Source organism: Mesoplodon mirus (assembly GCF_964341445.2).
Source record: "Mesoplodon mirus genome assembly, chromosome: 7".
Lineage (NCBI taxonomy): Eukaryota > Metazoa > Chordata > Mammalia > Artiodactyla > Ziphiidae > Mesoplodon > Mesoplodon mirus.
The window spans coordinates 3,500,747-3,526,805 of record NC_138983.1 but is presented as its reverse complement, the minus strand read 5'-3'; the positions used below and the strand labels follow the sequence as shown (position 1 = coordinate 3,526,805).

The 26,059-nt window shown below is 55.9% G+C and overlaps 1 protein-coding gene across 2 annotated transcripts in view; it reads left to right on the top strand.

The window, feature by feature from the left end:
• The window catches only part of CTTN (cortactin), a 32,648-nt gene that overhangs the window by 251 nt on the left and 6,338 nt on the right, over window positions 1-26,059 (top strand). Inside the window, exons 2-14 of one of the 2 annotated variants that reach the window (XM_082626240.1) lie at window positions 3,833-3,929; window positions 6,128-6,214; window positions 6,351-6,424; window positions 8,154-8,283; window positions 11,933-12,043; window positions 13,103-13,157; window positions 14,104-14,214; window positions 16,424-16,534; window positions 17,081-17,191; window positions 17,949-18,059; window positions 19,311-19,366; window positions 22,777-22,846; window positions 24,913-25,067. In XM_082626240.1, coding sequence (XP_082482366.1) covers window positions 6,128-6,214; window positions 6,351-6,424; window positions 8,154-8,283; window positions 11,933-12,043; window positions 13,103-13,157; window positions 14,104-14,214; window positions 16,424-16,534; window positions 17,081-17,191; window positions 17,949-18,059; window positions 19,311-19,366; window positions 22,777-22,846; window positions 24,913-25,067 — 1,182 coding nt within the window. In that variant the 5' untranslated portion in view covers window positions 3,833-3,929. The remainder of the gene's footprint in view (window positions 1-3,832; window positions 3,930-6,127; window positions 6,215-6,350; window positions 6,425-8,153; window positions 8,284-11,932; window positions 12,044-13,102; window positions 13,158-14,103; window positions 14,215-16,423; window positions 16,535-17,080; window positions 17,192-17,948; window positions 18,060-19,310; window positions 19,367-22,776; window positions 22,847-24,912; window positions 25,068-26,059) is intronic. The other variant, XM_082626241.1, reaches the window with a different exon arrangement.

Here is a 26,059-nt window from a genome sequence, read left to right as displayed (position 1 = left end):
GGTTTCGGGCGCGGGGGGAGCGCGGGCGAGGCTTCCCGGGGCAGGGGGCTGAGGTCGGAGAGAAGGGGATGGGCTGGCTAGGGGCTGGGCCGGAGGGAAAGGCTGAGGTCAGAGGAAAGGGGGCGGGTTGGGGGAAGAGGAAGGGGTCGGGGCCTGAGGGGGAAGGGCACACGGTTCTGAGCGGTCGGGGGCGATGGAGGGGGAGGGGCCCGGGGCTGCGGGCAGGAAGGGGGAGGAGAGGGACCAGAGGCGGAGGGGTCCGGGGTATGAGGGGAGGTTGCCCGAGTCCCTAGGAGGAAGGGGCCAGAGGGCCGAGGGGGTCTAGGGTAGGGGCCCTCCAGGAGGGGGTGCAGGACCCGCAAGGTCGGGGGAAGGGGCAGAGAGAGGGCTTAGGGGGAGAGGTCGGGCCCCGAGGATTTAGGGGAAGGGGGCGGAGGGCCGAGGGAAACTAGGAGGAGAGGGGCCCTACGGGGAGGGGATCCAGGATCTGGAGGGTTAGGAGACGGGGGCAGAGAGCCGAGAGGGAGGGGCCTGGGCGGAGGGCTGAGGGGGACTAGGGTAGGAGAGGAGCCCTACAGGAAGGGGACCCGGGGGGGTCAGGGGCGGAGGGGCTGGGGTCTCCCGGCGGCCGGGCGGGGCAGTTCCCACCCCGCTCCCGGGCCCGCACCTAGCGGGAGGTGTTGCAATCAGGTCAGTGGAAATGCAGCGACCGGCGCAGCTGCAGAGTTGAGAGGCTGTGGGTTGGGAACAGCCCCTCCTCTGGGTGTGCTGGAAATCAGCTGGAAGGGGCTCTTGGGGAGTATTCCGACGCGAGCTGGATGGCCCTGCCGGAGGGTCTCGGGTGGAGGAGGGGGACAGGGCTTCCTCCCTCTGGCATCTGGCCGCGTCGGGCTCCGGGGCGAGGAATCCTCTTCCCGCTGGACGCAGCTCCGGAGGCGTCCCGGGCGAGCGCTCCCCGCTGGGGCTTCGCGGTGACTTGGCCCCACGGAGCTTGGTCGGGGCTTAAGCCGCCGGGGCCCGACCGCGTGATTCGGCCCGGCGGCCCCGCAGGCCGGCGCTGGGCCGGGCCTGACGGCGGGGTGAGTCACCGCGCCGTTGCCGGAGGCGGGCCCGCTCCTCTCCTGGATGGAAGGTACTCCCGGAGCCCAAGGAGCAAGGAAGGGTCCTAAAGGCCCCTCCGGACGCAAGAGTGAAGAGCCGGGGATTCAGGGCTGTCTTTGATGCTCTGCCCCTCCCCCCCCAACTGGCAGTTTGCCCCCGCTATCTGTGACTTTTAGTTGAAACATTTTGCGGGACGTATCTATAAAACACTTAAATTGGATGAACGGCATTGGTGATGCAGATCTTTGGTCCGTGGCACGCAGTAGGGGCTGGGGAGGCACATGGTTGAGGGAGAGAATGGTGGTGAGCCCCGGGGACTGCCTTGTGTTGCAGTGGCCCACATCCTGGGGTGCCGCGTTGTCCACCAGGGGTCTCGTCTTTCACTGGACAGGCGGTGCTTTGAGTCACCTTGCAGGAGGCTCAGGTGGGAGGGGAGTCCTCTGAGCAATTGTGGTGCAGAGAGTGGGCCTTGTGATACCTGTTTTGGCTGCTCAGATGCCTTTCTGTTCCCTTTGGCTTCCTGCTGCCCTGGAGAGGGCGAGGTTAATGGAAAGCTAATTGTGCGTGGGTGGTTTCGTCACCTCGCAAAGAAACCCTGTCCCCCTCCCCCAGCCCCTCAACACTAAGCGACCACCAATCTACTTTTGGTCTCTGTAGATTTGCCAGATCTGGCCATTCATATAAATGGGACTGTATAATATATGGTCTTTCGTGTCTGGCTTCTTTCACTTAGCGTAATGTTTTCAGGAGTCATCCGTGTTGTAGCGTGTGTCAGTGCTTCACTCCTTTTACTGCCAAATTGTATTCCATTGTATGCATAGACTGCCTGCTGTGTATCTATTACATAACATGGACACTTAGGTTATTTTCACTCTGGGGCTGTTAGGAGTAATGCCCTATGAACATTCCTTTACAGGTTTTCTGTGGAAGTTTTCATTTCTCTGGGTGTATACCTAGGAGTGGAATTGCTGGGACATACGGTACCTCTGTGTTTAACCTTTTGAGGACTGCCAGACTTTTTCATTTTACTTTCCCACCAGCAACGTAAGAGGGTTCTGATTGCTCCACACCCTTAGCAAACTTATTATTTTTTGTTTTTTGGATAGTAGCCATTCTAGAATGTGTGGAGTGGTATCTAATTGGTTTTGATTTGCATTTCCTTGATGGTTAATGATACTGTCTTTTCTTGAGCTTATCATCCATTTCTGTATCTTTGGAGAAATGTCTGTTCAGGTCCTTTTCCCATTTAAAAATACGGTTAATTGTCCTTTTTATTATTGAACTGTAAGAGTTCTTTATATATTCTCTATATGATTTGAAAATATATGCGGTACGCGGGCCTCTCACTGTTGTGGCCTCTCCCGCTGCAGAGCACAGGCTCCGGACGTGCAGGCTCAGCGGCCATGGCTCACGGGCCCAGCCGCTCTGTGGCATGTGGGATCTTCCCGGACCGGGGCATGAACCTGTGTCCCCTGCATCAGCAGGTGGACTCAACCACTGCGCCACCAGGGAAGCTCTATTTTCACTTTCTTGACAGGTGTCCTTTGAAGCACAAAGTTTAAAACTTTGTCCAATTTATTTTTTTTCACTTGTGCTTTTGGTATCATATCTAAGAATTACTGCCAAATTCAAGGTTATAAAAATCTATGCTTATGTGGTTTTTTTTTTCCTAAGAGTTTAATAGTTTTAGTTCAGACATTTAGGTCTTTGATCCATTTTTCAGTTAGTTTTTGTGTATGATGTGAGGTAGGGGTCCAGAGGCATTACCTCTGGATCCAAAAAAACCCAGGCTTTTAATTTTTCAAACAGCTGTTTCCATGATTTTTCAAACACTTAAAGTATTGAGAGGGTAATAAATTATTGTAGATTTGAGCCTATCACTAGCTGCCCTTGGGTAGACTTTTATAGATGCTGGCTGATAACTGCCAGAATGTACTAAGCAACCTGCAGAAGTTAGGGTTTCCAAAGGGGAGATTGAGTGTGAGGAGGGCCAGCACAGCATCACCCCTCGGCTCCTAAAGCATGGCGAGCCCTGTGCCGATACAAGTGGTGTGTGCCTGTGACTGGTTTGTTCCTGGAGAACAAGGGGGTTGCATTCATCTGTAATGTCTGGCACTGCGGTGTCCAGTCAAGAGGTGCTGAGCTGGTGGCCTGGGGAATCGGAGTCTTGGTCCTGTGCAGTAACCGCACCCAGTTCATCAGAGATGCAGCCTGCTTGTCCTTTGCTCCCCGAGTCGCCCCTCTTCACATTCCAGTAGCCGTCGCCACGCTTGGTTTTATCCCAGCCACATCATGACCCCTTCCTTCAGGGAGTGCTCCTCTTATGTTATTGTTTCTTAAAAACCCAGGGTAATAGAATTTTTTGATGTTTAGTGGAGTCATAAATTAGGATGGAACAGAAATGGAAAGCAGTCAGGATTCTAGCAAACAGGAAATGTATGTTAGCCATGGCGGCAATAGTTTCTGTTTGCATTAAGAAGAAACTTCAGTTATAAATCTTTTGGAACTTCTTCATTTTCTGTAGTTTCTCACTGTGCCTGAAAATCCGTTGAGTTTTTTGGTTAGTAAAATGCAACTCTTCCCACCCTCCTTTCACATTGCTTTGCAAAAACCTCGTTATGTTTGGGAGGATTTCAGAGGTATTCTAAAAGGATCTCCACACGTAAAGATTTGCCCTGGCTGCCGGTCAGCACATACCCTTCTGAGCTTTTTACTCTTAATCTTTTTACAGACAGAATCATTCACAAATGCCTGGAAATTCCTCGTTGGATTCCCGTGTTTTAAACAGAGTTTTGTGAGCGTCTTTCATCTTTACTTGGAAAAGAAAGGTTTGTGCACTGCGAACATTCTCCTGTGCTCTCCCACGGGTGGGCAAGGTAAACCCCTTTGACGGGGAATGAGAGGGGTGTTCTTTTGCTGGGTTTGCAGAGATTGGGATGATAACTGTCTGGGAGGGAATTTCCTTGTTTGAAAAATAAAGTCAATTTCCAGTGTTGCCTGTGGTCTAGGAAGTGGAGGGGATTCCGCAGAACTCTGGAGTGCAGGACTTGGAGCACCTCTGTCCTGTCTGAGCAGCCACCTGGCGCCTTCTTCCTGTCCCATGGTGGGCGGGGGAGGCAGCGGGCACGACGTTAGGGAGAGCCTGGAAGTGCTCACCTGCGCACGAGTGAAGCCGGCTTTGGGAAAGGTGGGTGAAGAGTGGGCTTTGCTAGCGCTAGCCCCGTGAGTCTGGAAAAGTCTCAGGCCGGGACATTGGCTTTCACCTTTGCCTTCGGGGGGAAGTGAGCCTCGCTGGAGACCCCCGTCTTGTGTGTGACCGTCTCCTCAGTGGTTGGAACTCTAGGCAGCTGGAGTCCTGCAGGCGGGCAGCACCTTCTCCGGGACAGTGCGGTGTCATGGGGCGCACTTGGCTTGGGGTGTCAGACGCTGAGGGCAGACCATTTAGCTTCAGGCAGCTGTTTCTCCGTCTGTGAAGGGGCGCGTTGGTCGGGCTGAAGCTAGTCCGTCGGCTCACGAAAACTGTGTCAAAAGCAGTTCACGTCTGGGAAATTTTTTTTTTTTAAAGAAACTATTTCTTGGTTAAGTTCTATGTTTTACTTTAATCTCAAAAGAAACTGGTCTTTTATTTATTTGTTTATTAGTCTTGGTCTGCGTTGGGTCTTTGGTCCCGCGTGCGGGCTTTCTGTAGTTGCGGCACATGGGCTCAGTAGTTGTGGCTCGCGGGCTCTAGAGTGCAGGCTCAGTAGTTGCGGTGCATGGGCTCAGTTGCTCCGCGGCATGTGGGATCTTCCCGGACCAGGGCTCGAACCCGTGTCCCCTGCATTGGCAGGCGGATTCTTAACCACTGAGCCACCAGGGAAGTCCACGTCTGGGAAATTGTTGCCATGCTTTGCCATACGTGGTCAGAGGGGAGCAAGGTTTGAAGTGGCCTTGAAGGGACATTGCTGGTCCTGTCCCACCTGGTGGCACACGATTCCCTGCCCAGGTGATGTGGCGGGAGTTGCATCTGGAAATCTGAGGGCTCTGCACCCTGATTCGCCCCCGCCACCACCTTGGACCTGTGACCCAGTGGAGCTGGCGGGGGGTGGTGGACCTGGACAGGGGAGTCTCAGGCTTGTGAAGGGCTCTCGTCCAGCCTGGATTCATACAGAAGCACAGTGACCCCACAAAGCGAGACTCGCTCGTCCTCAGTTCAGACGCTGGGATGGGGCTTCCGGTTGATTAGATGAAAATAAGCTTTCAGTTGCTTCCTGGCCTATGAAATTTTATAAGTACTTTTGGGGAGAATGAATCCATTCTTCTTATACACAGTTTTCTTTTGAAACCCTTAAAAGCTAGATTTTGCCTTTGCAGTTGTGAGGCTGCATCATTGTTCTGTCCACTAGATAAATGTACAGAATTTCAGGGCTCTACTGAGGAGGCAAGGTGGCCAGTCTTCAGAGCTGCCTAGTAGAGGACAGGTTGGCATTTAGGTGCTATTTCCCCAAGTAGATGGCAAAACAACGCTTGAAATATTTACTGACTTGTCAGAGTCCGAGTTAAAATCATTATTAGGTTTCCGGTAATTTCCAAATTTCCAGTTTGAAGTTAAGATGGGTGCCTTTTTAAAAAATTGTCATAAAATACAACAGAATTTACCATTGGTGACATTCGGTGCATTCCCAATGTGGGACAGTATCGTTGTCATGAGACTTAGTGGGAGAGGAAGATCTTCCCAATGAGTGAAGTAAGTGCACACGTGACTTTTTTATTTTCCAGAAAATTTCCTCACTTGAGTTGAAGCCAGGAGCATTTCGTATGTGTTTCTGATGCCGGTTGACAGCCGTATTAGAGCTAAAAAATGTTGCGTTTCTTCTGTTCCTACGGGCGTCACTCAGGCACGGGGATTATGAGTGACTGTTTGAGCTTGTAGCCCCCCAGCCTGCCCTGTGCCCTCTAGGGTTTTGGGGTCCCAGGCAAAGGTGTCTGCGTCGGCCTCTGCGCAGGGTTCTCTCGGGCCTCTGTAACTGTGGCGCTGCTCTTCCAGATGTGGAAAGCCTCGGCCGGCCACACCGTGTCCATCACCCAGGACGACGCGGGAGCCGACGACTGGGAAACCGACCCCGATTTTGTGGTACAAGTCACCAGTCTGCCTGCCTTCCACGTCTCCCGGAGTGGATTGCCCCAGGGTTTGGGTTTGGGTGGGCGGGTGGGTGGTTGTCTCACAAACCAGGCTGTGGGGTGCACTCGTCATTTATTTTTCTTTTCAGAATGACGTAAGTGAAAAAGAGCAGCGATGGGGGGCCAAAACCGTCCAGGGGTCTGGGCACCAGGAGCACATCAAGTAAGAGCCTTTCTCAGTATTTGTGTGACAATGATGTTCTGAAAGATGAAGAGATAAGGCAGGGATAAGAGATGAGGTCATGGCTTCATACGGTGGGATCGCTTTTGTTTTGTGACTCGATATTTTTATTTTATTTTTTATTTTTTGCAGCTTATTCTTTTTATGTATGTATGTATGTTTTGGCTGCGTTGGGTCTTCGTTGCTGCACGCTGTGACTCGATATTTATACAGTAGGTGAACGTAAGACCTGACGTATATATCTACATGTTTGTGTACCTGTACAAACGTGCTCAGTAACTTAAAAATTCCCATCGCAAATGACTTTCGTGCTTCTAGTTCTAGAGTCTGTTTTTCAATATTGTGGTTTTCATCAAGGAACACAGTTACCTAAGCTCTTGTCTCTGCTGAAGGGAGGTTTCTAAAGCGTGGGATGTCTTTGAATACTTTAGACCATAAACACCTTTCTTTAATTTTTATTATTTTGTTATACTTTTATTATTTTATCGTCATCAGTTGGATGCCATGAGCTGAATTCTAAGCATTGTGTTCTCATAAAAGCCTCAAATAGGAGAGCTGCTTGAAGCGTGTCATTGTCTGACTCGGCACTGTTGAAACTGGCCACCTCTGGGGCAGCTTGTTTTCCTGTCAGGAGGTGTAGATAAAGGGACCTTTTAGAATGTGCTCAGTCTGTGCCGGCTTCAGAGCGTGTGCTCCCGTGCTCTGATTGTGAAGGTGTCCTCACAGACTGGTGACCCGCTTTGGTCCTTGGCAGAGAGCTGGTCTTGCTTGGCCTTAGGATCTTTGCAGTAAAATGAAGCTGTTCTTGGCTGAGAGACTCAGTAGATCGTCCCGAAAAGGAGGTGAAGTCTGCAGCTCGGGCGTTTTAGACACCAGTGTTCCTCCCTCCCTGAGTCGCTGAGCCCACCCTCTCCCCACAGCCCCTGAAGAAGGGCCTGGGACTGGCCGGAGGCGGTGGTGCCAGGGGCCGACTCGGGTCACCCGCTGTGGGGTTAGGCTGCCTTCTGACTTGATGCCATCTGGGCCTCTCATCTCTTCTGTTCCCCGTGGCTTCAGAACACGTCGGGGAGGGCGGGTTGGAGGAGAAAGGAGCTCTCTCTCGTCAGGCAGCCTCCGGGTGGGTAGAGCTCAGAGAGCACACAGGGACAGGATGGCTGTTGGTCCTTCTGTGTTCTTGGGAGGCTGGTCCTCCTCCCGTGCTCGTCAGGGGGTCGGGAGGTGGCCAGGCCTGGTTGGTTTTGTAGCCGAACTTCTGGGATTGTTGTCCAAACGTTGAGGTGTGGACGTGTTGTCCCTTGGGCGGAGAGGCGCCGGATCAGGTGGCCGCCGTGTTGCTGTGGGTCTCCCGACGGAGACAGCTGCAGAGGCTTCCTGGCCTGCCCGGTTTTGGCCACATCTTGTGATCTGTCCCACTGTTCCCAGTGTTTAAAGTAAAAATGGCGCTCACGTTGTAAATTCTGCAGACCTCTCACTTCACCTTTGAATGAAAAGCTGGCGTACTCCAGGGAAAGAGCAGCCGTCTAAGGGTTCTGCGTCTCTGGGCTTCTGTCCTAGGGCTGCCTGGGATGCGGGGCTGTGGACTCTGCTTTTCCCCTCTGCCTCTGGGGACGTTCTGCCGAGATGACACGTCCTGTCCTCGTCTGTCCTCCTGGAAAGCAAGGACGCACGTCTGTCTGACCGGTTTCTTCTCGTTTGATCTCTTCCCCCCAAGCATACACAAGCTGAGAGAGAATGTGTTTCAAGAACACCAGACCCTCAAGGAGAAGGAGCTCGAAACGGGACCCAAAGCCTCGCACGGCTACGGAGGGAAGTTTGGTGTGGAGCAGGACAGAATGGACAAAGTAAGTGCGCGGCCGCGTCCTGGTGGGGCCCTGGCGAGCCTGACCTCACCGCGGTCGGCAGAGTGGTCACTCAGGAACCTCCCCCTTGGGTGAAAAGTTGGGAGTCCACTTGTTGAGGACGGATTTGCCAGAAGTAATCCTCTCTCCATTGACCTTACCCGCGAAGGGCTCCCGTTTTTGGAAGGTCTTTTAAGTTGCTGAGCTGCTGGGGAGTGGGTGGTGTGTCGGGAGCCCCGGAGCGGGAGATCCGGTTCTGCCAGAGGCCGCTCTGTGACCAGGACGGAGGCCTGGAAGGCGGATATGGGTGTGGTCGTCACCGCGGCGGTTCAGCCTGCGGCCTGAATGCTACCCATCTGCAGACCGGAGCCGAGTCTGCGGGCCTTGTTTCATGTCAAGGGTGGAAATTCAGCCACCAGGCGTGCTGATGTCCTTCCCACATTTAGTGAACTTCAGAGAGGACCCTGGCCCCCGGCGTCATGCCACTGCCCACCAGGCTGGGGGCAGGCAAGTCCAAGTAGGTGGAGATGGAAGCTGTTAACAATGCAGCAGCCTTTGCTGGCACTCAGGGAAGGGACTGGATCAGCTGGTGGGGCTGGTGTCCGCCCTGCAGAGAGGACAGTAGTCCGTAGCGCGTTTGCAGTGAAGCAGGTCTGCAGTCTTTAGACGTCCCCAGAGAGGTAGGTTTCCCAGGCTGGTAATGCGAGACGTCTGCCTTTATTCTGTGCAGAGGTATCATCTGGGTCGGGTTCTGGGCTGTAATTCCACCCCTGTCCCCCTTGTGCCTGGATCGGACTTGGCATCTGAGCTGGGCCTGGAATGACACGGCTGTGTCACAGTGTGCCGTCTGGGCTCTGTCACCACAGAGTGGATACATGGGGACCTGTGGGCACCCCAAGCCAGGTCTGAAATGAGCCTGGAGACAGAGTCTATGAAGGGCAGGCTGCAGGAGAGAGACAGGGACGCCCCCAGTGACCCCGTCACTCCCAGAGACGTCTGGACAGCACACAGGGGCGTGGGGAGCAGAAACCATCTTTGGATCCTAGAAAGTCTGGTGGCTTTTAGGAGCACAGACGGGCAAAATCCCCATGTTTTTCGGGCAATGAAAGCATCATGTAGGTAGAAGCCTTTCCCACCCAACGGAGTCCAGGCTCTCAGGGTTACGGGAGTGAAAGCAAAGAGACGTTCAGTATAAATCTGGGTCCCCAGCTCTGGGTTGGAAAAACCTGTTGGGGAGAACGTTGCAGATGCATCCAGGAAGCTCTGGGTGAGGACAACGAAACAGTTGTTTTGGCTGCTGCTGGACTGCGCTGTGCCGCCTGAGCCTCATCACCCTGGCACCCCCAGCCCAGGCCCCTCTGGTCCTTCAGCCTTCCTGCCGGCCCGCGGCTGCCTCTCCCCGTGCTTTGTCTGCGTTGCCTGCTGTCAGCGTCACTCCTGCGTCGTGCTGTCCTTCCCGTCGAGGCCTGGACGAGCTGTCCTCGCCTCATGCTGGGCCTGGCACCGTGAAGGCGCTCAGCGGACGGTGTGTGAGTGCCTGGAGCCGTGTGTTGACGGCACCCGGACAGCTCAGGGAACCGAGCCCTCACTCCAGCTGGTGGTTCTCCTCAGGTGGATCCAGCGGGGGCGCCGTGGTCGGCGGGCGCTTCCTCCCCCTGCACCTCCCTGCACACCTGGCAGCTCACTGGAGCGCCACTGGACCAGCGCGTCATCAGAAATCACTAAGGTTCCAAACCGAAACAAATAACCCTGAAGTTATTCATAACTTGTCCTTTCCAGAAATTGAAAACAAGCCCTGAGATCTGCGTGTTGAGACTGTGTGATAGAGACTTCCAGAAAAAAACGCATCTTGGGCAGGCACCTACTTGTGAGAGGATTGCGGACTGGGAAGGTGCAGCAGCCATCGGGATCGCATCTGCGCTGTGGCCTGAGCATCTCGCACGCCTCTTTCGGGGCTCAGAGGGGGCCGTGGTCCGTGATGCAGGTTTTGTTCCTCGCCAGGCACATCTCGGGACCAGTGTACATTCCTGCTTTTGGCAGCGCTCTGCCCGGTGCTGACTGTTCAATAATAAATACGGTCTTGTCAACATAAGATCAAGGGCAGTTTGAGGGATAAATCTGTTTTGATCAAAAAGTTGGAAAAATTAATAAGCTGTCACTGGCCGTATTTTAGAGCAGTGTCCTTATAACTTCTTTGTGATGAAGAGTCAAGTTGGGGAATCCTCTCTGCGTGCTGCCGCCTCCGTGTCACTCTGCTGACGTTCTCTGGGTGAGACCCCAGAAGCTGCGGGTGGGTGGTCTCTGCCACAGAGGTTTTCCGAGGCTGCTGTGCCGTGGATCTGCTGTTAGCTACGGGCATCGGAACCAACCCGGAAAGGAGAGAAAGTAACAGCTCCGAACTTTAAAGTAGAACCTACTTTGCCCCCTGGGCTGTGGAAAGAATGCACACTCCGAGTGGCCTGCAGAGTTCTCAGTTGTGGCGGTGACTCTGCAGTGGTTGGATCCCAAACCCAGCTGCTGAAGTTCTAGATAAACAGGAAGGGGGTCCACGGTGCGCTAGCTGGTCCCTCACTGTAGGAGGGGCCCGAGGCGGGGTGGCTCACTGGAGTAATAGTTAACCAGGGTTTGGATGTGCCTTCTCGCCCCGCGCTGGGTCATGTGGCAGGCATGCGTCTTGTGTCCTTGATGTCCGCCCAGGGGTCCGTGACCACTGTCCATTCTGCTGAGGGAGCCTGGGACCCTGGTGCCGAGCACTGAGGGTCAGGGGCCTGGGAGGCTGGAGCAGGACGGGGGCTGCTCAGAATTCGGGGAGTGTTTTCAGCCTTGCGGCCGCCGCAAGATCTCAGACAGCTCCCGAACCAGCTGCGTTGTCGAGACACAGAGGCAGCCGTAGACGTTCTGTGAGTGCATGGAGGTGGTATGTTCCGAAAAGCTTTATTTACAAAAAGTTTCAGTGCCGGGCGTGGGCCCTGGGCCATGGTTTGCTGACTCCACCGTGGGAAACGCTGTGGAAACCCCGGGGTGGACTGCTTGTTTGGCACGTGACCTTGAGACGATGTCACCAGACTCCCTTCCTGCCCGTCCGTGGGGCTGATGACGTGCTGACGGGCCCACTCCGCTCCCGGACAGGCTGGGCGCACAGTGGCTCTTGACTCTGAACGTGAGGCGTGACTCCAGCGCACCTGTCTGTGTCTCGATTTGTTAGCAAAATGCATGTTGTGTCCTAATTCCTGGGTCCCGTGGTGTGAAAGTGTCCCGTTTGAGTAGGGTGATTGTTGCCAGCAGTCTTCCCAGAGCTGGATCTCAGGAGTCACGTTGCTGGCTGCTGGCTCTGTGGTTTCTGGGTGGGGCCTGGCCTCCTGGTTCTCCATGCCCAGTCGTGTCAGAAGTCCCCCTTGTGGCCGGGCTTCTTGGGCAGCTTCCAGGGAGGCCTATACAGAGAGAGTTCGGGGAACACCTGACCGGTGGCCGTGGCTTGTGATGCCCCCCGGGAGGCAGCTCCCCCCAGGCTAACTTCCACGTTGAGTGGTTTCAATTAGGGTCACCCACGCTGACCACAGGTACGGGCTGCCCCCTTAGACCCCGCATGGGGGGCGGGCAATGTGGGGATACCGGCGGGAGTCTGACACTTCATTTTTGCCACCTGTTCCAGTCAGCTGTCGGCCATGAGTATCAGTCGAAGCTTTCCAAGCACTGCTCGCAGGTCGACTCCGTCCGGGGGTTTGGAGGCAAGTTTGGTGTCCAGATGGACAGAGTTGATCAGGTGAGTGAAGCATCCTGGGCAGCTGGCGCCCGGGGAGGGCACGGGAGCCAGTCCTCGTAGGTCAGAGCACACCACCAGGTGTGTGTGCTCCGGGCCTCGACTCCGTGGGACTGCAGGGTGGGCGTCCTGACCACAGGGCTCACAGGGCCCCCTTTTCCAGTTGCTTTGAGATGATTGGCTCTTTAAGAGGCGAGAACAGGGACTTCCCTGGTGGTGCAGTGGTTAGGGCTCCATGCTCTTACTGCCAGGGTCCCGGGTTCGATCCCTGGTCGGGGAACTAGGATCCCACAGGCCGTGCGGCCAGACACACCAACAAACAGAAGAACAGTCAAGTGTAGGGTTTTTTTACTGATTGCTGTAGAAACCCCCATGTTGGTGTCTACTCATCCGATGACTCCGGGACAGCCTTAGATTTGTCCCAGGATGCCAGCGGGGACTGTTTACACCCACTGTCCCTGCCTGGATGTCACTGTGACAGGGATCCCCCAAGGGTGTTCAGAGCGGACTGGCAGAGGGCCGCCCACTTACCGCGCTGTGCTGAGCGTCCGGATGCTACTCCACTGTTCTCGAGTCCCTGGCTCAGGGCCGTCAGCCCCTTTGTTTTATGTCCTGGCATTGAGAGCCTGGGCTTGGGGGTCAGGCCAGGCTGTGTGTGGCCACGGTCCCGCGTTTGCCCTTCCCCCGGGCTGCGTGCGTGGTGCCCACCTCGGTGCCGGGCCTTGTTCCTGCTGTTCGTGTGGCTCTTGGGGACCCCATTTGAGAAGCGGGCTGATGGGAGTCAGCCCGGGTCGGTGTCCTGCGGCTGAGCTCGCTCCGCGGGGTCGGCCACCGAGGGGAGGCGGGGAGGGACAGGCCGCTACGCTCGCAGCTTGGCCCGGGCAGCCCCCGGGCTTCCGTGAGCGTTTCACGGGGTACGAATTCAAAACAGCAGGGCTTTGGGTGTTAATGGCTTAGAAAATCAAAGATCAAAAGATAACATGGTTCATGTTTTTTAAAGTGTCCTATGCATAGTGGATCCAGGCATTTAAAACTGCATTTCCCTTTTCTCTGTGACTGCAGTCTGCTGTGGGCTTTGAGTACCAGGGGAAAACTGAGAAACACGCCTCGCAGAAAGGTGAGATGTGAAAGACTCCGGGAAGGCAGCCCCGCCTGCTTTTGGAGGGCAGGAGCACGTTGTCACTCGAGGCCTCTTCCTGGGGGGCAGGGGTGTCGCCACGGGCAGTTCACTGCTGTCTTCAGGTGTCTGGTCTTCTGGGTGTGGTGTGACAGTGGGGTCCCCGCCACGCAGCCCACGAAGCGCTGGCGTCTCATGTCCCCGTGCCACCTCCCGTGTGGCAGCAGAAGCTGCTTCCCCTCATCCATGCAGCGTTGACCCCGAACACTTTCCTCTCTAACTTGGTTGGCAAAACTAACTTTCCCCTGAGGATGGAAACAGAGCTGTTAAATTACCGACGTTTTCAGCGTGTACGTGCGTCTTTAACACGGCGTAGGCTAATCTTTATGAGGTAGTGCTCCCTGGTAAAGCCTTTTTGTAACTGAAAGCCTGTGGGATCCTCGTTCCCTGACCAGGGGTCAAACCTGTGCCCCCTGCAGTGGACGCGTGGAGCCTTAAAACACTGGACCGCCAGGGACGTCCCTTGAGGTGCTTTTTGCAAGCTTGTTTACTTCTGCCTCTTGCGGGTCATCCGATGACCCAGGGAAGTAGCTCGGCCTGGGAGTGCTTTAGGCACCGCCGGTCCACCCAGCCCACCTGGCTCGATGTGTTGGAGGGGTCGGGTCTTTTCTAGAAAGACCGTGCAGCTGTGTAGCTGTCTTTATACACTGACCTTTATTTGAACGGTTACTTCCCAAAGTGGGCCTGCAGCTCACCTCTGCCCTCCAGCAGTTGAAAGGGACCAGACTGCAGAGGCACATAGACGCGTCCAGCGTCACCCGTGTGTGACAGCGGGTAGCTTGTACGTTTTAAGATGCGTGCTTGACCTCCTGGTGAGTCTTGCTTCGTTTAACCAAGGTGGCACTTGGCCTGACACGCTTTGCTGACCGCTGCCCTGTGTCCCCAGACTACTCGAGCGGCTTCGGCGGCAAGTTCGGCGTGCAGTCTGACCGCGTGGACAAGAGCGCCGTGGGCTTCGACTACCAGGGCAAGACGGAGAAGCACGAGTCGCAGAGAGGTGGGCCGCAGTGGTGCCCTGCTGCCCGTCAGGCACCCCGGGCCCCGTCGTTTCTCATGCATTCACCGACACACACCCAGGGGACTTCTCCCTGATGCAGATCGGTTTATATTATATTTATACAATTTTTCTAACTTAAAAGTGCTTGGATGTCCCTGTTACTTTCTGGACGGTGTAGGTGGTTTGTCATATTTTTTTTTCTTTAAAGATTTACTGATCCATTTTGTTTATTTTTGGCTGCACCAGGTCTTGGTTGTGGCACATGAACTCTTCGTTGTGGCGTGCGGGCTCCTCTCCAGTTGTGGCATGCGGGTTTTCTCTTCTCTAGATGTGGCGCGCAAGCTCCAGGGCACGTGGGCTCTCTAGTTGAGGCACGCGAGCTTAGTTGATCCGCAGCATGTGGGATCTTAGCTCCCTGACCAGGGATTGAACCCACGTCCCCTGCGTTGTAAGGCAGATTCTTTACCACTGGACCACCAAGGAAGTCGCGGTTTGTCGTAATTTTGATGACTGCTGAGTCCTCTGTTCCGTGGTCCACTTAACTGTTCCTCTCTGGAATGTGGAATTTACGTTATTTCCAATTTTTGATGTTAAAAATTGCCTGCAGGGACTTCCCTGATGGAGTGGTTAAGAACCTGCCTGCCAGTGCAGGGGACACAGGTTTGAGCCCTGGTCCGGGAAGATCCCACATGCCACAGAGCAGCTAAACCTGTGCGCTACAGCTACTGAGCCTGCGCTTTAGAGCCCACGAGACACAACTACTGAGCCCGCGTGCCTAGAGCCCGTGATCCGCAACAAGAGAAGCCACTGCAAGGAGAAGCCCGCGCACCGCAACCAAGAGTAGCCCCTGCTCGCCGCAACTAGAGAAAGCCCACACGCAGCAACAAAGACCCAACCCGAAGTAAACCTGAAGACCCGAAAGTAAAATAAGTAAATTCATTAAAAAAAAAAAAAAATGAGTGCAGTGAATATTCTGTTATATACATGAGTGATTATTTAAAAGAATAAATTCCTAGCAGTGGAGTTGCTGGGTCAAAAGACGTTGAATTTAAAATTTTGATAGAGCATTCTAGATTGTCCTTAGAAGCCATCCTGACTTTCCCTTCACTGTGATGTAAGTGATCAGTTACGGCCCTCTGCCCGCTGAGGTGTGTGTTTATGGAGCTTGACTTAAAGATTCAACCCCCGCTGCAGAGCTCCTCATCTGTTGGTGGTTCTGCATCGTTTGTTTTGTTTGGCCTGCACATGTAAATTATTTGAATAATGGCCAGCGTATAAACTGAGAGCTCACGTATTTTTTAAAACCCCAGATTTTTTTAAGAAACAAAAATGAAAGCCAGCACTGGAAACCCCCACGGGCTTGGCATTTCCCCAAGGGGATGGCCGTTGGGCCTGAGGGGTTCCTGTTTGCTGAGGGCCTGGCTTCCCTTACACCTGGCGGGGCCTGCCTGCCCTGAGGCCGCTGGGCCTGCTGCATGGGGTTCCTTTAAACTCTGCCTTCTCTCTCTGCTAGGCACACCCCTGTACTCCTTTGCCCCGTATGCCCGCTGCCAGTCAGCACCCGCTGTTGGATCCTGTTCATTTTTACCAGATTTTCTCCCCGAGATGTCCTTGAAGACGACTAAATACGCCTCTGGGCAGTCGGGGAGCAGAGGCCGAAGTGCCGGGAGCAGCCCTAGGCGTTCCCGGAAGGGATTTGATCTCTGCGAGCGTTCTGCTCCGTCAGTGTGTCCGTGATGGAGTCATGCCTTAGTGTAAAGATAGCTACTCAGTATAATAAAACATTAGCTTTGAGTTGAACTGACGTTTCTGGAAGGTAGTCCGTGTTTATCCTGTTCCTTTGGCGGTGTCCCCGGTACAGCTCTGCCAGCTTTGGTTAGGAGGCGGGCTGCCCCTCCGAGAGCTTGCTCCCGTGGCTCATCCTGAATCCAGAAACTTTATGTCACCTGTTACCTCACGCTGTCTTTTGGGGTGAAGGAGGGGCGCCACACTTGTCCGTCTGCTCTGTTTGCTGCCCTTCATAGTTCCATCGTTACAAAGAATGCTTTTAAATGTTTCCTACGTAAGTGATCTTGGAGTGAGCCTCCGAGAGTTGAGGTTTGTTTTTTTGAATTGAGTGATTAAAATACTTCCTTAAAGACTGCGAAAATCCACAGCGTGCTCCCTGACCTTGTGGCTGGTTTGTGAACAGTACTTTTCTCGTTTGCAGATTACTCCAAAGGTTTTGGTGGCAAATACGGCATCGACAAGGACAAGGTGGACAAGAGCGCGGTCGGCTTTGAGTATCAGGGCAGAACCGAGAAGCACGAGTCCCAGAAAGGTGGCTTCTGTTTTCCCTTATTGTCCAGCTAGCAGCTGTTCACGTGATAGGTGATAACCAGAACAGAGATGGAAAAACAGAACGTAACCGGGAACCCTTAGGGTGGATGTCTCTTTCTGTTAAACATTTAACTTTAAAACAGAAAATCCAAAAACAGAGCTGTTAACTAAGAAAGGCAGTCCTTAGAGCTCTTTTAGCTTGAACACGGCAGTGGCGTGCTTGTAGCAGGGGCCGCGTGTTGCACGTCTGTGTACATGGTGAGACCCAATGGCGTGTCCGTGCTGTGACACTGCATGCCTCGGGGGTTCCTGTAGGGGGTCCCGTCGGTGTTGATCCACGGTGCCGAGATGGTAGATGAGGTTATTTTCCCGACACACTACGGGGCGGTCCTCTTAAGGAATGTCACCTGAAGTTTCACCAGAGGTCGGGGAAAGAAAGGATGGTTTAGTGAATTGTGTACGTTGAACTTCACGGAAAACCTGCTTTCTCCCTGTTGACGCAGGCTGCCCATTAATACTCGATTATGGCCTTTTATTGTCCACGCAGACTACGTGAAAGGCTTTGGAGGGAAGTTCGGTGTGCAGACAGACAGACAGGACAAGTGTGCCCTTGGCTGGGATCACCAGGAGAAGCTGCATCTGCACGAATCCCAAAAAGGTTCGTTCACGCTGGCTGCTCGCCCGCGAGGCCCTTCGAGAAGTTCCTTTCTGTTTACAGGTCCACGTGTGCCTGGCCTCACGGTACTTGTGTCACACTGCCGTCCTGTCTTCAGTGGGGGAGGGGGTCTTCTGTCCCCACGGCTCTGGAAGGACCCCTCCGCCCGTAGTGATTCCCCCTTCCCCCTTGGGGGGCTGCGGTTGGGCGGGGCAGGGCGCCTGTGCTCGCCTGGGCCCTGAAGCCCCAGCTGCTGCGGCAGTGTTCCTGAGGGGCTGCTGCCTGCCCCTCCGGGCGGCCACAGGGGTGGCACTGTGGTCGCAGCCCGAGAGGTGCCCCGTCCCTGGGAGCGTGGCCGCTGGGGCCCCGGGCTCGCAGCCAGCACGTTGGGGAGCGGGGCTGCCGCGCGGCTGTGGGGTGGGCCGTGTGTGTAACGTGTCTCTTTCTTCAAGTGAGCAGAGACGCGGGCTCTTGTCTGCAGCATGGGCGGGGCCCCGCAGAGAGTCCCGGAGCACGGAGAGGCTTTTCCAAATCGGCTCAAATACAGTCGCTAACCTGCTTTCGGGCCTGGGCCGCGTGTTCAGACGTTGTTTGTCCTTTAACCTTTTGAGCCCTTTGTGACTGTTGGTGAGACTGGGAGCTGGCTCTGTCGTCCCCGAGCTCGGCGCAGCCCTTGTTTCCTCCAGGCGACGTGTTTGAGTCTAACCAAACGTGTGTTTCCTCTCGGTTGTTTTCTCCACTGTCACCTGTGGATCTTCAGATTATAAGACTGGTTTCGGAGGCAGATTTGGTGTTCAGTCCGAGAGGCAGGACCCCTGTGCTGTGGGCTTTGATTACAAGGAGAGACTGGCCAAGCACGAGTCCCAGCAAGGCACATTTGCTCCCCGGCTCCCCCCAGCCCCGCCCAGCGCCGCCACTTGTAGCACAGACTTCAGGGCTCAGCCTCCGAGTCACCCGCTGTCACCTGCAGGGGCACCTGGGCACTTCCAGCCCAATGCTGTGCTGGAGCGGAATTCACTCGCACCCTTTCTTCCCTGTTGACTTTTTCTCTCCCATAACCGTTGGGGTGTGTGTCTGGTCAAAGGTGGCGTGAGGTGCAGGTCACTCTAACCCTGTGACGTGCCTCGCTCCTGGAGTGGGCCGTCTCTGGTCTCCCGGCGGCCTTCTGCAGCAGCGCTTGCTGTTGCCGGGACTCCTGTGAGTGTTGAGTAGGCCGCCTCCCTTCCTCTGAGACCGGGAGAAACGTGTCTGGTTCCGCCCGATCACTGGCCTTGGACCAGGGGCGTGGGGCAGGCGTGTCCACGTGGTTTCTGTGTCTCCTTTGTGGTGGTGTTTTTTTGGTTTTTGCTAGTTTTTTTTGATGACACCATCTACGTGTGACTCCTTCACACAGAACCAGACAGTACGTGCGCAAAGCTGGAACTCGACAGGAGGTTTCTGGGTGCATATATTGGGAGTCCAGATGGCAAACGTGGTTTTGCTCAGAGCAGTTATCTAATGTCTGTCAAAATTCAGGCTTGGTCATTAGAACCGGGACACACAGTTGGCAAAGAGTCGTGTCCTCATTTTATGGGGCCGGGTTTAGGCGCTCAGCCCCAGTGTTCAGGGAGAGAACCACCTCGGGCTGACCCGGCGGACCGCATGGACGTGGCGTTGGTACTGCACGGCAGTGTGACTGTCACGTAGACCCGTGTTGCTGCAACCTAAGTATTTGGCTGGTAGGAGTTCCGGGAAACCTTTTCTCTTTTAAAAAGGCCAGAGGAAAACCATGAGTAAAACAAGAGACTCCCCGCACTTGGGCTCCCTTTTCGCACCAGTAGAGCAGGAGCGCAGAGCAGAGGCTGTGCTTGGCGGTGGCGCCCTGCCTGCCACCCGCACCCCTGTCCCCCGGGAGCACGCGGGGCGCATGCCACACCTCTTTCCTGCCTCTCACCTGCTTGCTACCGAGCACCACGGGTAGAAGCCCGACTCGCCTTGCAAGCAAAGGCTCATCGTTCCACGTTCTCGTTCTGTTGCCCTGGGTGCATTTTCTCGGGCTCTTTCTGGACCTCTTTGCATGCGCCTGCTGCCGGCAGCTGGCGGACCTCAGCCCGGGACTGAGTGCCGTGCTGTCACATTGCAGACTACTCCAGAGGCTTCGGCGGGAAGTACGGGGTGCAGAAGGACCGGATGGATAAGGTGAGTGCTTCCCGGCCGGGGCTCAGTGTTGTCCGCTGAGAGGGTCGGGCGTCTGACGCCCTTGGCGGGCCGAGGCCTGTTCCCTGGGTGGTCCCTGGTCTCTGGTGGGCGCCTGGCGCGTGTTTGCAGAGCGCGAACGTTTCAGGCAGGCGTGTGTCATCACCGCGGCGGCGCCAGTAGCTGACACGCGTGCCGGGCTTCGTCTCCGGTGTCACGGGTGTCCTCTCCTGGACCCCTCGAGGCCACGCTGTGAGGCCGTTGCTGTCCCTGTCACCTTTTAGGGTGGGGTGGGGTCCCCGGCCAGGCAGGCGCAGCGCTGGGCCGCCGTCGCGAGCGCCTCCCGGACACGTGGCTGTGACTGTACGTGGTGGTGAACCCAGCTGGAAACCGAGCTCTTCGGTCACGCTGGCCGCGTCGTGGGGCCTGCCCTCTTGGGGAAGGCGGATCTGGAAGGTGCACGTCGCTGCAGGGAGACCCCACGGCGTCCGCCCCGAGCCAGAGGCAGGGCGACACGGCCGCGCGGCTCCACGCTCGCCTCTCCCTGGGGTGCCCTTGTCCAGCTGGTCCCTCCTGCTTGGTTTCAGAGTCTCAGCACGTCAGGTGATTGGGTTTCTGGTCCAAATTCCAACCGCGTCAGAGGAGCAGACCCACGAGCCGCGCGTGGAGCGTTCCTCGCTGGGGACCGGGCGTGGCCTGTCTCCCGTCGGTTCAGCCGGACCGAGGTTGAGGCCACCGTGCCCGGTCGGGCGTCTGGGCGCCAGGGCTGGTCCCCGTGGAGTTCCCTGTCCATCACGCTCCCAGCTGACCCCTCGGGGGACCCCGTCACGTGACCGCGTGTGGGCCCTGGGAGCGAGCGGCAGGGCACAGAGCTCTGGCCGCGGGGCCAGGAGTGTCCTGAGGGGTGAGAGTCTGAGCTCGGCTTTGCGGGTGGTGGGAGCTCGCCAGGGAGGACGGGGCCAGTGTGTGTGTGGGCGTGGGGATGGGGACACCGAGGACCTTGCGGGCCTGGGGTAGGTGTCGTCGCAGATATAGAAGGTCTGAGAGAAGCCAGGCGGGGCCCGCTGCAGGGGGGCCGGTGGCAAGTGGCTGGTCACCACCCACTTCAGGGAGCCCTGCGGACCCCCGGTGAGGTTTTGTGTTTCGTCAGATGGGTTCTGAGCGGCCCTGTGAGGGTTTGACAGGCAAATGACGTGAATAGGACGTGCACCGAGCAGCCCCCCTGCCTCGGGGTGGAGAGTGGATCGCGGGGGAAGCCGCAAGGCTGTGGCCCCGGTTAGGAGGCGGCTTCAGCGCTTTGATTGGTGCTTCTGGCTCGGCCTGGGGATGGCAGCGGAGGGAGAGAGATGCTTCCTTGAGCCAGCGTGGGTGCCGAAGCCCCTTCGTCTAAGGGGTGAGGGGGAGGGCCTCCCGGGTGGATGGTGGGGCCGTCTGCTGAGCTCAGGAACTCGGGGGGAGGGGCAGGGCCGGGTGGGATGAGTTCCCCGTGGGCACGTCTGGTTGGGCTGCCAGGCGGCTCAGGTAGTTCGGATGGAGGGCGTAGGGGGGGTGCCTGCAGACAGAGATGGAGTTGGGGAGCCTGCAGAACGGTGAGGGGGCCACAGGCCATGCAGCGGGCAGGCTGGTCAGAGGAGACTGGGCAGGGCACCTGGCGAGGTGCGGGGAGCCCACAGGGTCCACTGGTGCTGGTCTGAGGGTGGAGAGTTGTGGGGTGGTGGTGGTGGGAGGGGCCATCTCTGCCCCGAGGCGTTGCTGGGGACGCGTTGCTGGGGACGTCCTGTCTGGGCAAGCCAGGTGGTGGCGCTTGGCGTCTGGCAGGGGTCTGGGCTGGGAGGGAGGGAGCCGTGGCGTTGGCACGTTTGGGCCATGATCGGGGAGAGCTGGGCACTGGTCAGCCGAGGGGATGGTTCTGTTTTAAGGTGGGAGGAGCCCAGGCCATAGACGGGGAGGTGCAGGGAGACCCTGGGGCATGGGGGGGGGCATGGGGTGCCCCTGTGGCCAGCTGGTGGTCTGTGCTGTGCGCTTGGGAAGCCTGGGGCTTAGAAGGGTGAGGCACCTGCCCAGGTCTCAGCCTTGGCGGCAGCATGAGATCATCCCTGGGGATGGGTGGCGCAGGAACTCAGGTCTCACGTAGTCCCCGTGAGTGGTGGAAGCAGCTGAGAGGTTCCGGGCAGGTGAGCCCCAGGAGAGGCCAAGACCTTGAGTTGGTCAGGCTGGACGGTGGGGAGCGGGGAGCTGGGTCCAGGTGGAAGAGGGTGGCCAGCGGGAGAGGGGAAGGCTGTAGTCGGTGGGCGGGTCTTGGTGATGGGGGTGCGGTGTGGTGGGGACCCCACAGCTGGAAACGAGAGGCTTGGGGTCGTGGTGTTTGTCGGAAGCCTGTGGGCGAAGGCAGAGAGGCGGCTCTGAGCATTGTGCTGGAGGGTTGGCTGGACGGGACGGGCAGCGGGTGTGCAGGAGCCATGGCCCAGGAACTGGGGGGGCGCTGACCCCTTCCCTGCCCAGGCCGCAGGGCAGGCTTCCTTCTGCGCGTCCTTTCTTCCAGTTCCTGTGTCAGGAAAGCAGTGACCGTCCTGAGCCCCCGGCGTGTTTCCCTGGGAAGCGTTTGTGCCCGGCGGCCAGTGCTTCCCTGAGCTGTCAGTCCACGCCCGTGTCAACCTTTATGTGGACGGTTGTCGCTGTCCTTTTAGTCTCACAGAGTTGGGTCCCTGCAGAACCAAACTAGAGTCGCGCTTACTGGGAGAGTTGGACGATTGGGGGGCCTTTGTACGTCCCAGGGTCCTTTCCCAGCGCAGCAGAGGCTTCTGGGCTCCCCTGCAAATTCTGTCTGTGGCGAGAGCTTGGGAGGAACACGTGCTTGGCCTATGGTTGTGAAATGGAGGCATGTGGTAGGGTTTTTGGTTTTTCTGCTTTTTTGAGCAGTTTGCTCAAATCGGAGAGGAAGGTGCAGAGATTTCCCGTATACTCCCTACCTCCCCTCCCCCATCCAGTGGTCCATCTGTTACGATCGATCTGTGAACCTGCGTTGAGCCTACATTGTAGGCACCCAACGCTGAGGTCGGCTTTAGGGTTCTCTCCTGGGATCGTACATTCTGTGGGTTTGCACAGGCGTGTAGTGGCTCGTATCTACCACTGTCGATGCCTACACAGTAGTTTCTCACTGCCCTAAACAGCCTGGCCCTGCCCATTCATCCTCCCATAGGTGTGTTTCTTCTCTGACGCTGACCCGTATGGTCACCAGCCAATGTGTTATCAACACACTTTTCACGCCTCTGTTAATGTGCAGAACGGGTGGATATGAAATCTTTGGGCTCTCTGGTTGGTTCTTTTGGAAGATCTGGGGCAGGCCTTTGTGCAGGGAGAGGGAAGGAAGAAAGAAAACTACGTTCCTGATCTCCCCTTTCCTGTCTTGGTAGAACGCTTCCACCTTTGAGGACGTTGCCACGGTGGCCTCCACTTACCAGAAGACTGTCCCTGTCGAAGCAGGTAAGTCCTAGCAGACCCCCTGGCAGCACCGTGGTTTTTCCCGGGAGAAGTTCCACACTGTGTGGTGTCCCCAGGACAGTGCTCAGGGGGAAAGGAGAGTCGGCAGGAGCAGATGAAGCGTTAACGGAGACCGTAGTTGGTCTGTGTATTTTGGGGACGGCAGCTGATTACCTGTTCGATGCTGCTTGTTCCTGCAGAGGTTCAGAGGCACCTTTCACCTTTCAGACGGGCGTTGCAGCTCTCTGGCGGCGGGGATCTGTTTTGGGGGGTGCTTCCCAAAGCAGAGCTAGGTTAACTGCACGTCCTCAAGGGCCCTGCTCACTGCCGGGGCCCAGGCCCTGGGAGGTCCCTGTGGTACCTGCCGCTCCCCCGGCCGTGGCGTGTCTGAGCAGCATGTCACCGCGTCTGCATGAGTTAAGGCAGCCCTCTCCTTCCTCACTCGCGGGTGAGGACCAGGCTGCCCGCAACCTGCCCTTCTGGTGCCTGCTGTGTGCGTAGGCCTCCTGTGGTCCTAGTGTCTGCTGGGGAACCGTTAAACATGGGCCAGCCTAAGAGAATATCGTTTAGTTGGGGGAATGATTACACGTGATGGAAGTGGTCAGTTAAACGCAGCACGTGGAGATCACCATTTATTTCCTGTGGACGCTCTGTGGGTCAGCAGTCCACACACACTCTGGTGTCAGGACACTGGCAGAAATTGCTGAGGCCCCAAAGAACTTTTGTTTATGTGGGTTATGTTTTCTGATTTTTACTGTGTTAGAATTAAAACAGAGACGAGAAGAATTTACCATTTTATTACTTAAACATTTAAAAGTAGTGAAACTCACATATTAGCATAATACTTTTTATGAAAAAAATAACTACATTTTCAAAACCAGAAAGTGCAGAAGAGTAGCATTTCTTTAAATTAAGGTATAGTTAGTTGATTTACAATATTAGTTTCAGATGTACAACCTAGTGATTCAAAAGTTTTAGAGATTATCCTCCGTTTACAGTTATTGTACGATATTGGCTAGGTTCCAGGGTAGCATTGTGTTACGTTTCTGTGGAATCTCCTCCGTGTCGGCCAGCTGAGCTCTCTTAGCTGCTTCTCACTCCTTCAGTCTCTCGTGACACGTTAGGCGGGTGAAGAAAATCTGGACTCCCCGGATAAGCAGTGGGAAAAGGGAAGAGTATTTTACTGGCTGTTTGCGGTCGTGTTCTCTGTACCCCAGTCCAGCAGGCAGCCGTCCAGTGTTTTTCTTAAAGGTTGGTCTCTCTTGCGCAGCAAGACTTTGTGACATCGCGTCAGGGTCACTGGAGAGTATTAATCACCGAGTCACGCTGATGTTCCACACACTGGCACCTTTCACTATACAGCGCCCCCCAGGTCACGTTCGGTAATAGTATCAACCTCGTCGCGGAGTCTCTGGGTAAAACCAGGAAATTGTCATACTCGTGGCAGTGGACACGGATTTTCCAAAATTCTGATTTTGCTTGAAAGCTTGAGTTTTCCCACTGACAGCAAATACTGTAGTTGTTTTTTAACAGGATAGGCTTAGCTCGTTCCTTTCGGAGAAAGGGGCTGGCACGTACCCAAATGGCGTAACCGTAGTTTGTCCATTGTCATTTCAGGGAAAATGATGTTCCAGGAAAAATCAGTTCGGCCTGCATCTCAGATAGTAGCACGTGTTTTCCCTGGAGGCCCTACGGCACATCCACAGGGGCAGTCGCAGTGGGCTCTGCCCTCCCATTTTGTCACACGAAATGTTAAAAGGGTTGAGATCTACTCACAATCAGTACTTTTTACTGTTTTATCAAGGGCATCCTTAGGGGGATTTTTTTTCATTGTGAGTGTCTGGTGGTAAAGAATACAGTGGTGTTCAGAACGTAAGAGCGTTCCAGACGCAGGGCTGTGCCGTCTTCCCGCTGTGGGTGCAGCACACGCGACGGTGAAGGCCGTTCCTGGTGGGGGCTGAGCCGGCAGCCGAGGGGGCGCATCGCCTCCCGAGGGACAGGCCGCCCTGGCGCAGGCCCGGTCCGGGGGAGATGGTGGTGCCCTGAGTAAATCTCTCCTTCCTCTGTAGTGAGCAGCAAAACCAGTAACATCAGAGCTAACTTTGAAAACCTGGCGAGGGAGAAGGAGCACGAGGACAGGCGGAAGGCGGAGGCAGAGGCGGAGCGGGCGCAGAGGATGGCGAAGCAGCAGCGGGAACAGGAGGCGGCGCGCAGGCAGCCAGACGTGAGTGCGGGTGGCGCCCGGGCCCCCCTTGGCGTGCTCAGGGCCGCGTGTCTGGCTCGTTCCTGCGTCTGCTGCAGGAGGTTATCAGTAGAAAGCATTTTGAACTCGCGCCGGAGGCTGTGCTCTCAGGAACTTAGCTTTCAGCCACACAGACGATCCAGTCTCTTGCCACCAGACACGAGCAGTCGACCCGCCCCGGCTCCAGCCGTGCTGCTCCAGCGCTGGGCGACTGCGGGCCTGTCCTCCCCCGTCAGGCTGGCGGCACCCATGCCCTTGGTCCAGCCCCCGTCCACACGTCTCCCCCGCAGTCTGTTCCCACCCGTCACCCTCAGGAACCCGCTGTCCCCTTGGGTGGCAGGTTGAGGACACAGAAGGCATCCCTGTGAAGAAGGCTGTCTGCTGGCTCTTGTAGCTCTTGCTTCTGGAGCTCGGGTCTGCAGGTGTTTTTGTGATTCTTCACAAACTGTCTTTGCACTGGAGAAGGTGGAAGTGGGAGCTGTGAGGGGTGAGCAGGAGGATGCGGACTCCTTCCTAAAACTCTTGTAGATGGACTGATATCTGATGGCCCGGGTCCCACTCCGTCACCTGCCAACCGGGCGGCCTGATGCAAAGCAGCCACCGTCCCGCGGCCCACGTTCTTGCCCGTGAAACGGGTGTGGGATCGCCACAACTCGGGTGGCTAGGAAGTCGAATCTGAAATAACGTGTGTGTTGTTTTATAGATTGTAAAGCTCTATTTAAACCTAAGGACATTTCCTCCTCAAATCAGTGGTTAGGGCTCTGAAGAGCCCATCAAGGGAGAGTGGGCGGTTGAGGTAGTTAACATGCAACGGTCAGGAAACGCTGGGCGCTGGAGCCGGGAATTAAATAAGCCCTGATAACACGTTTTTATCACATGTGGTGAAGTCGGGATGATAGCAAACGTGTATAATTACCACATACCGTTCCTTAATTGCCAGAAACTTTAAAGCTTTCTCTCCTTTAAGTTTTTAG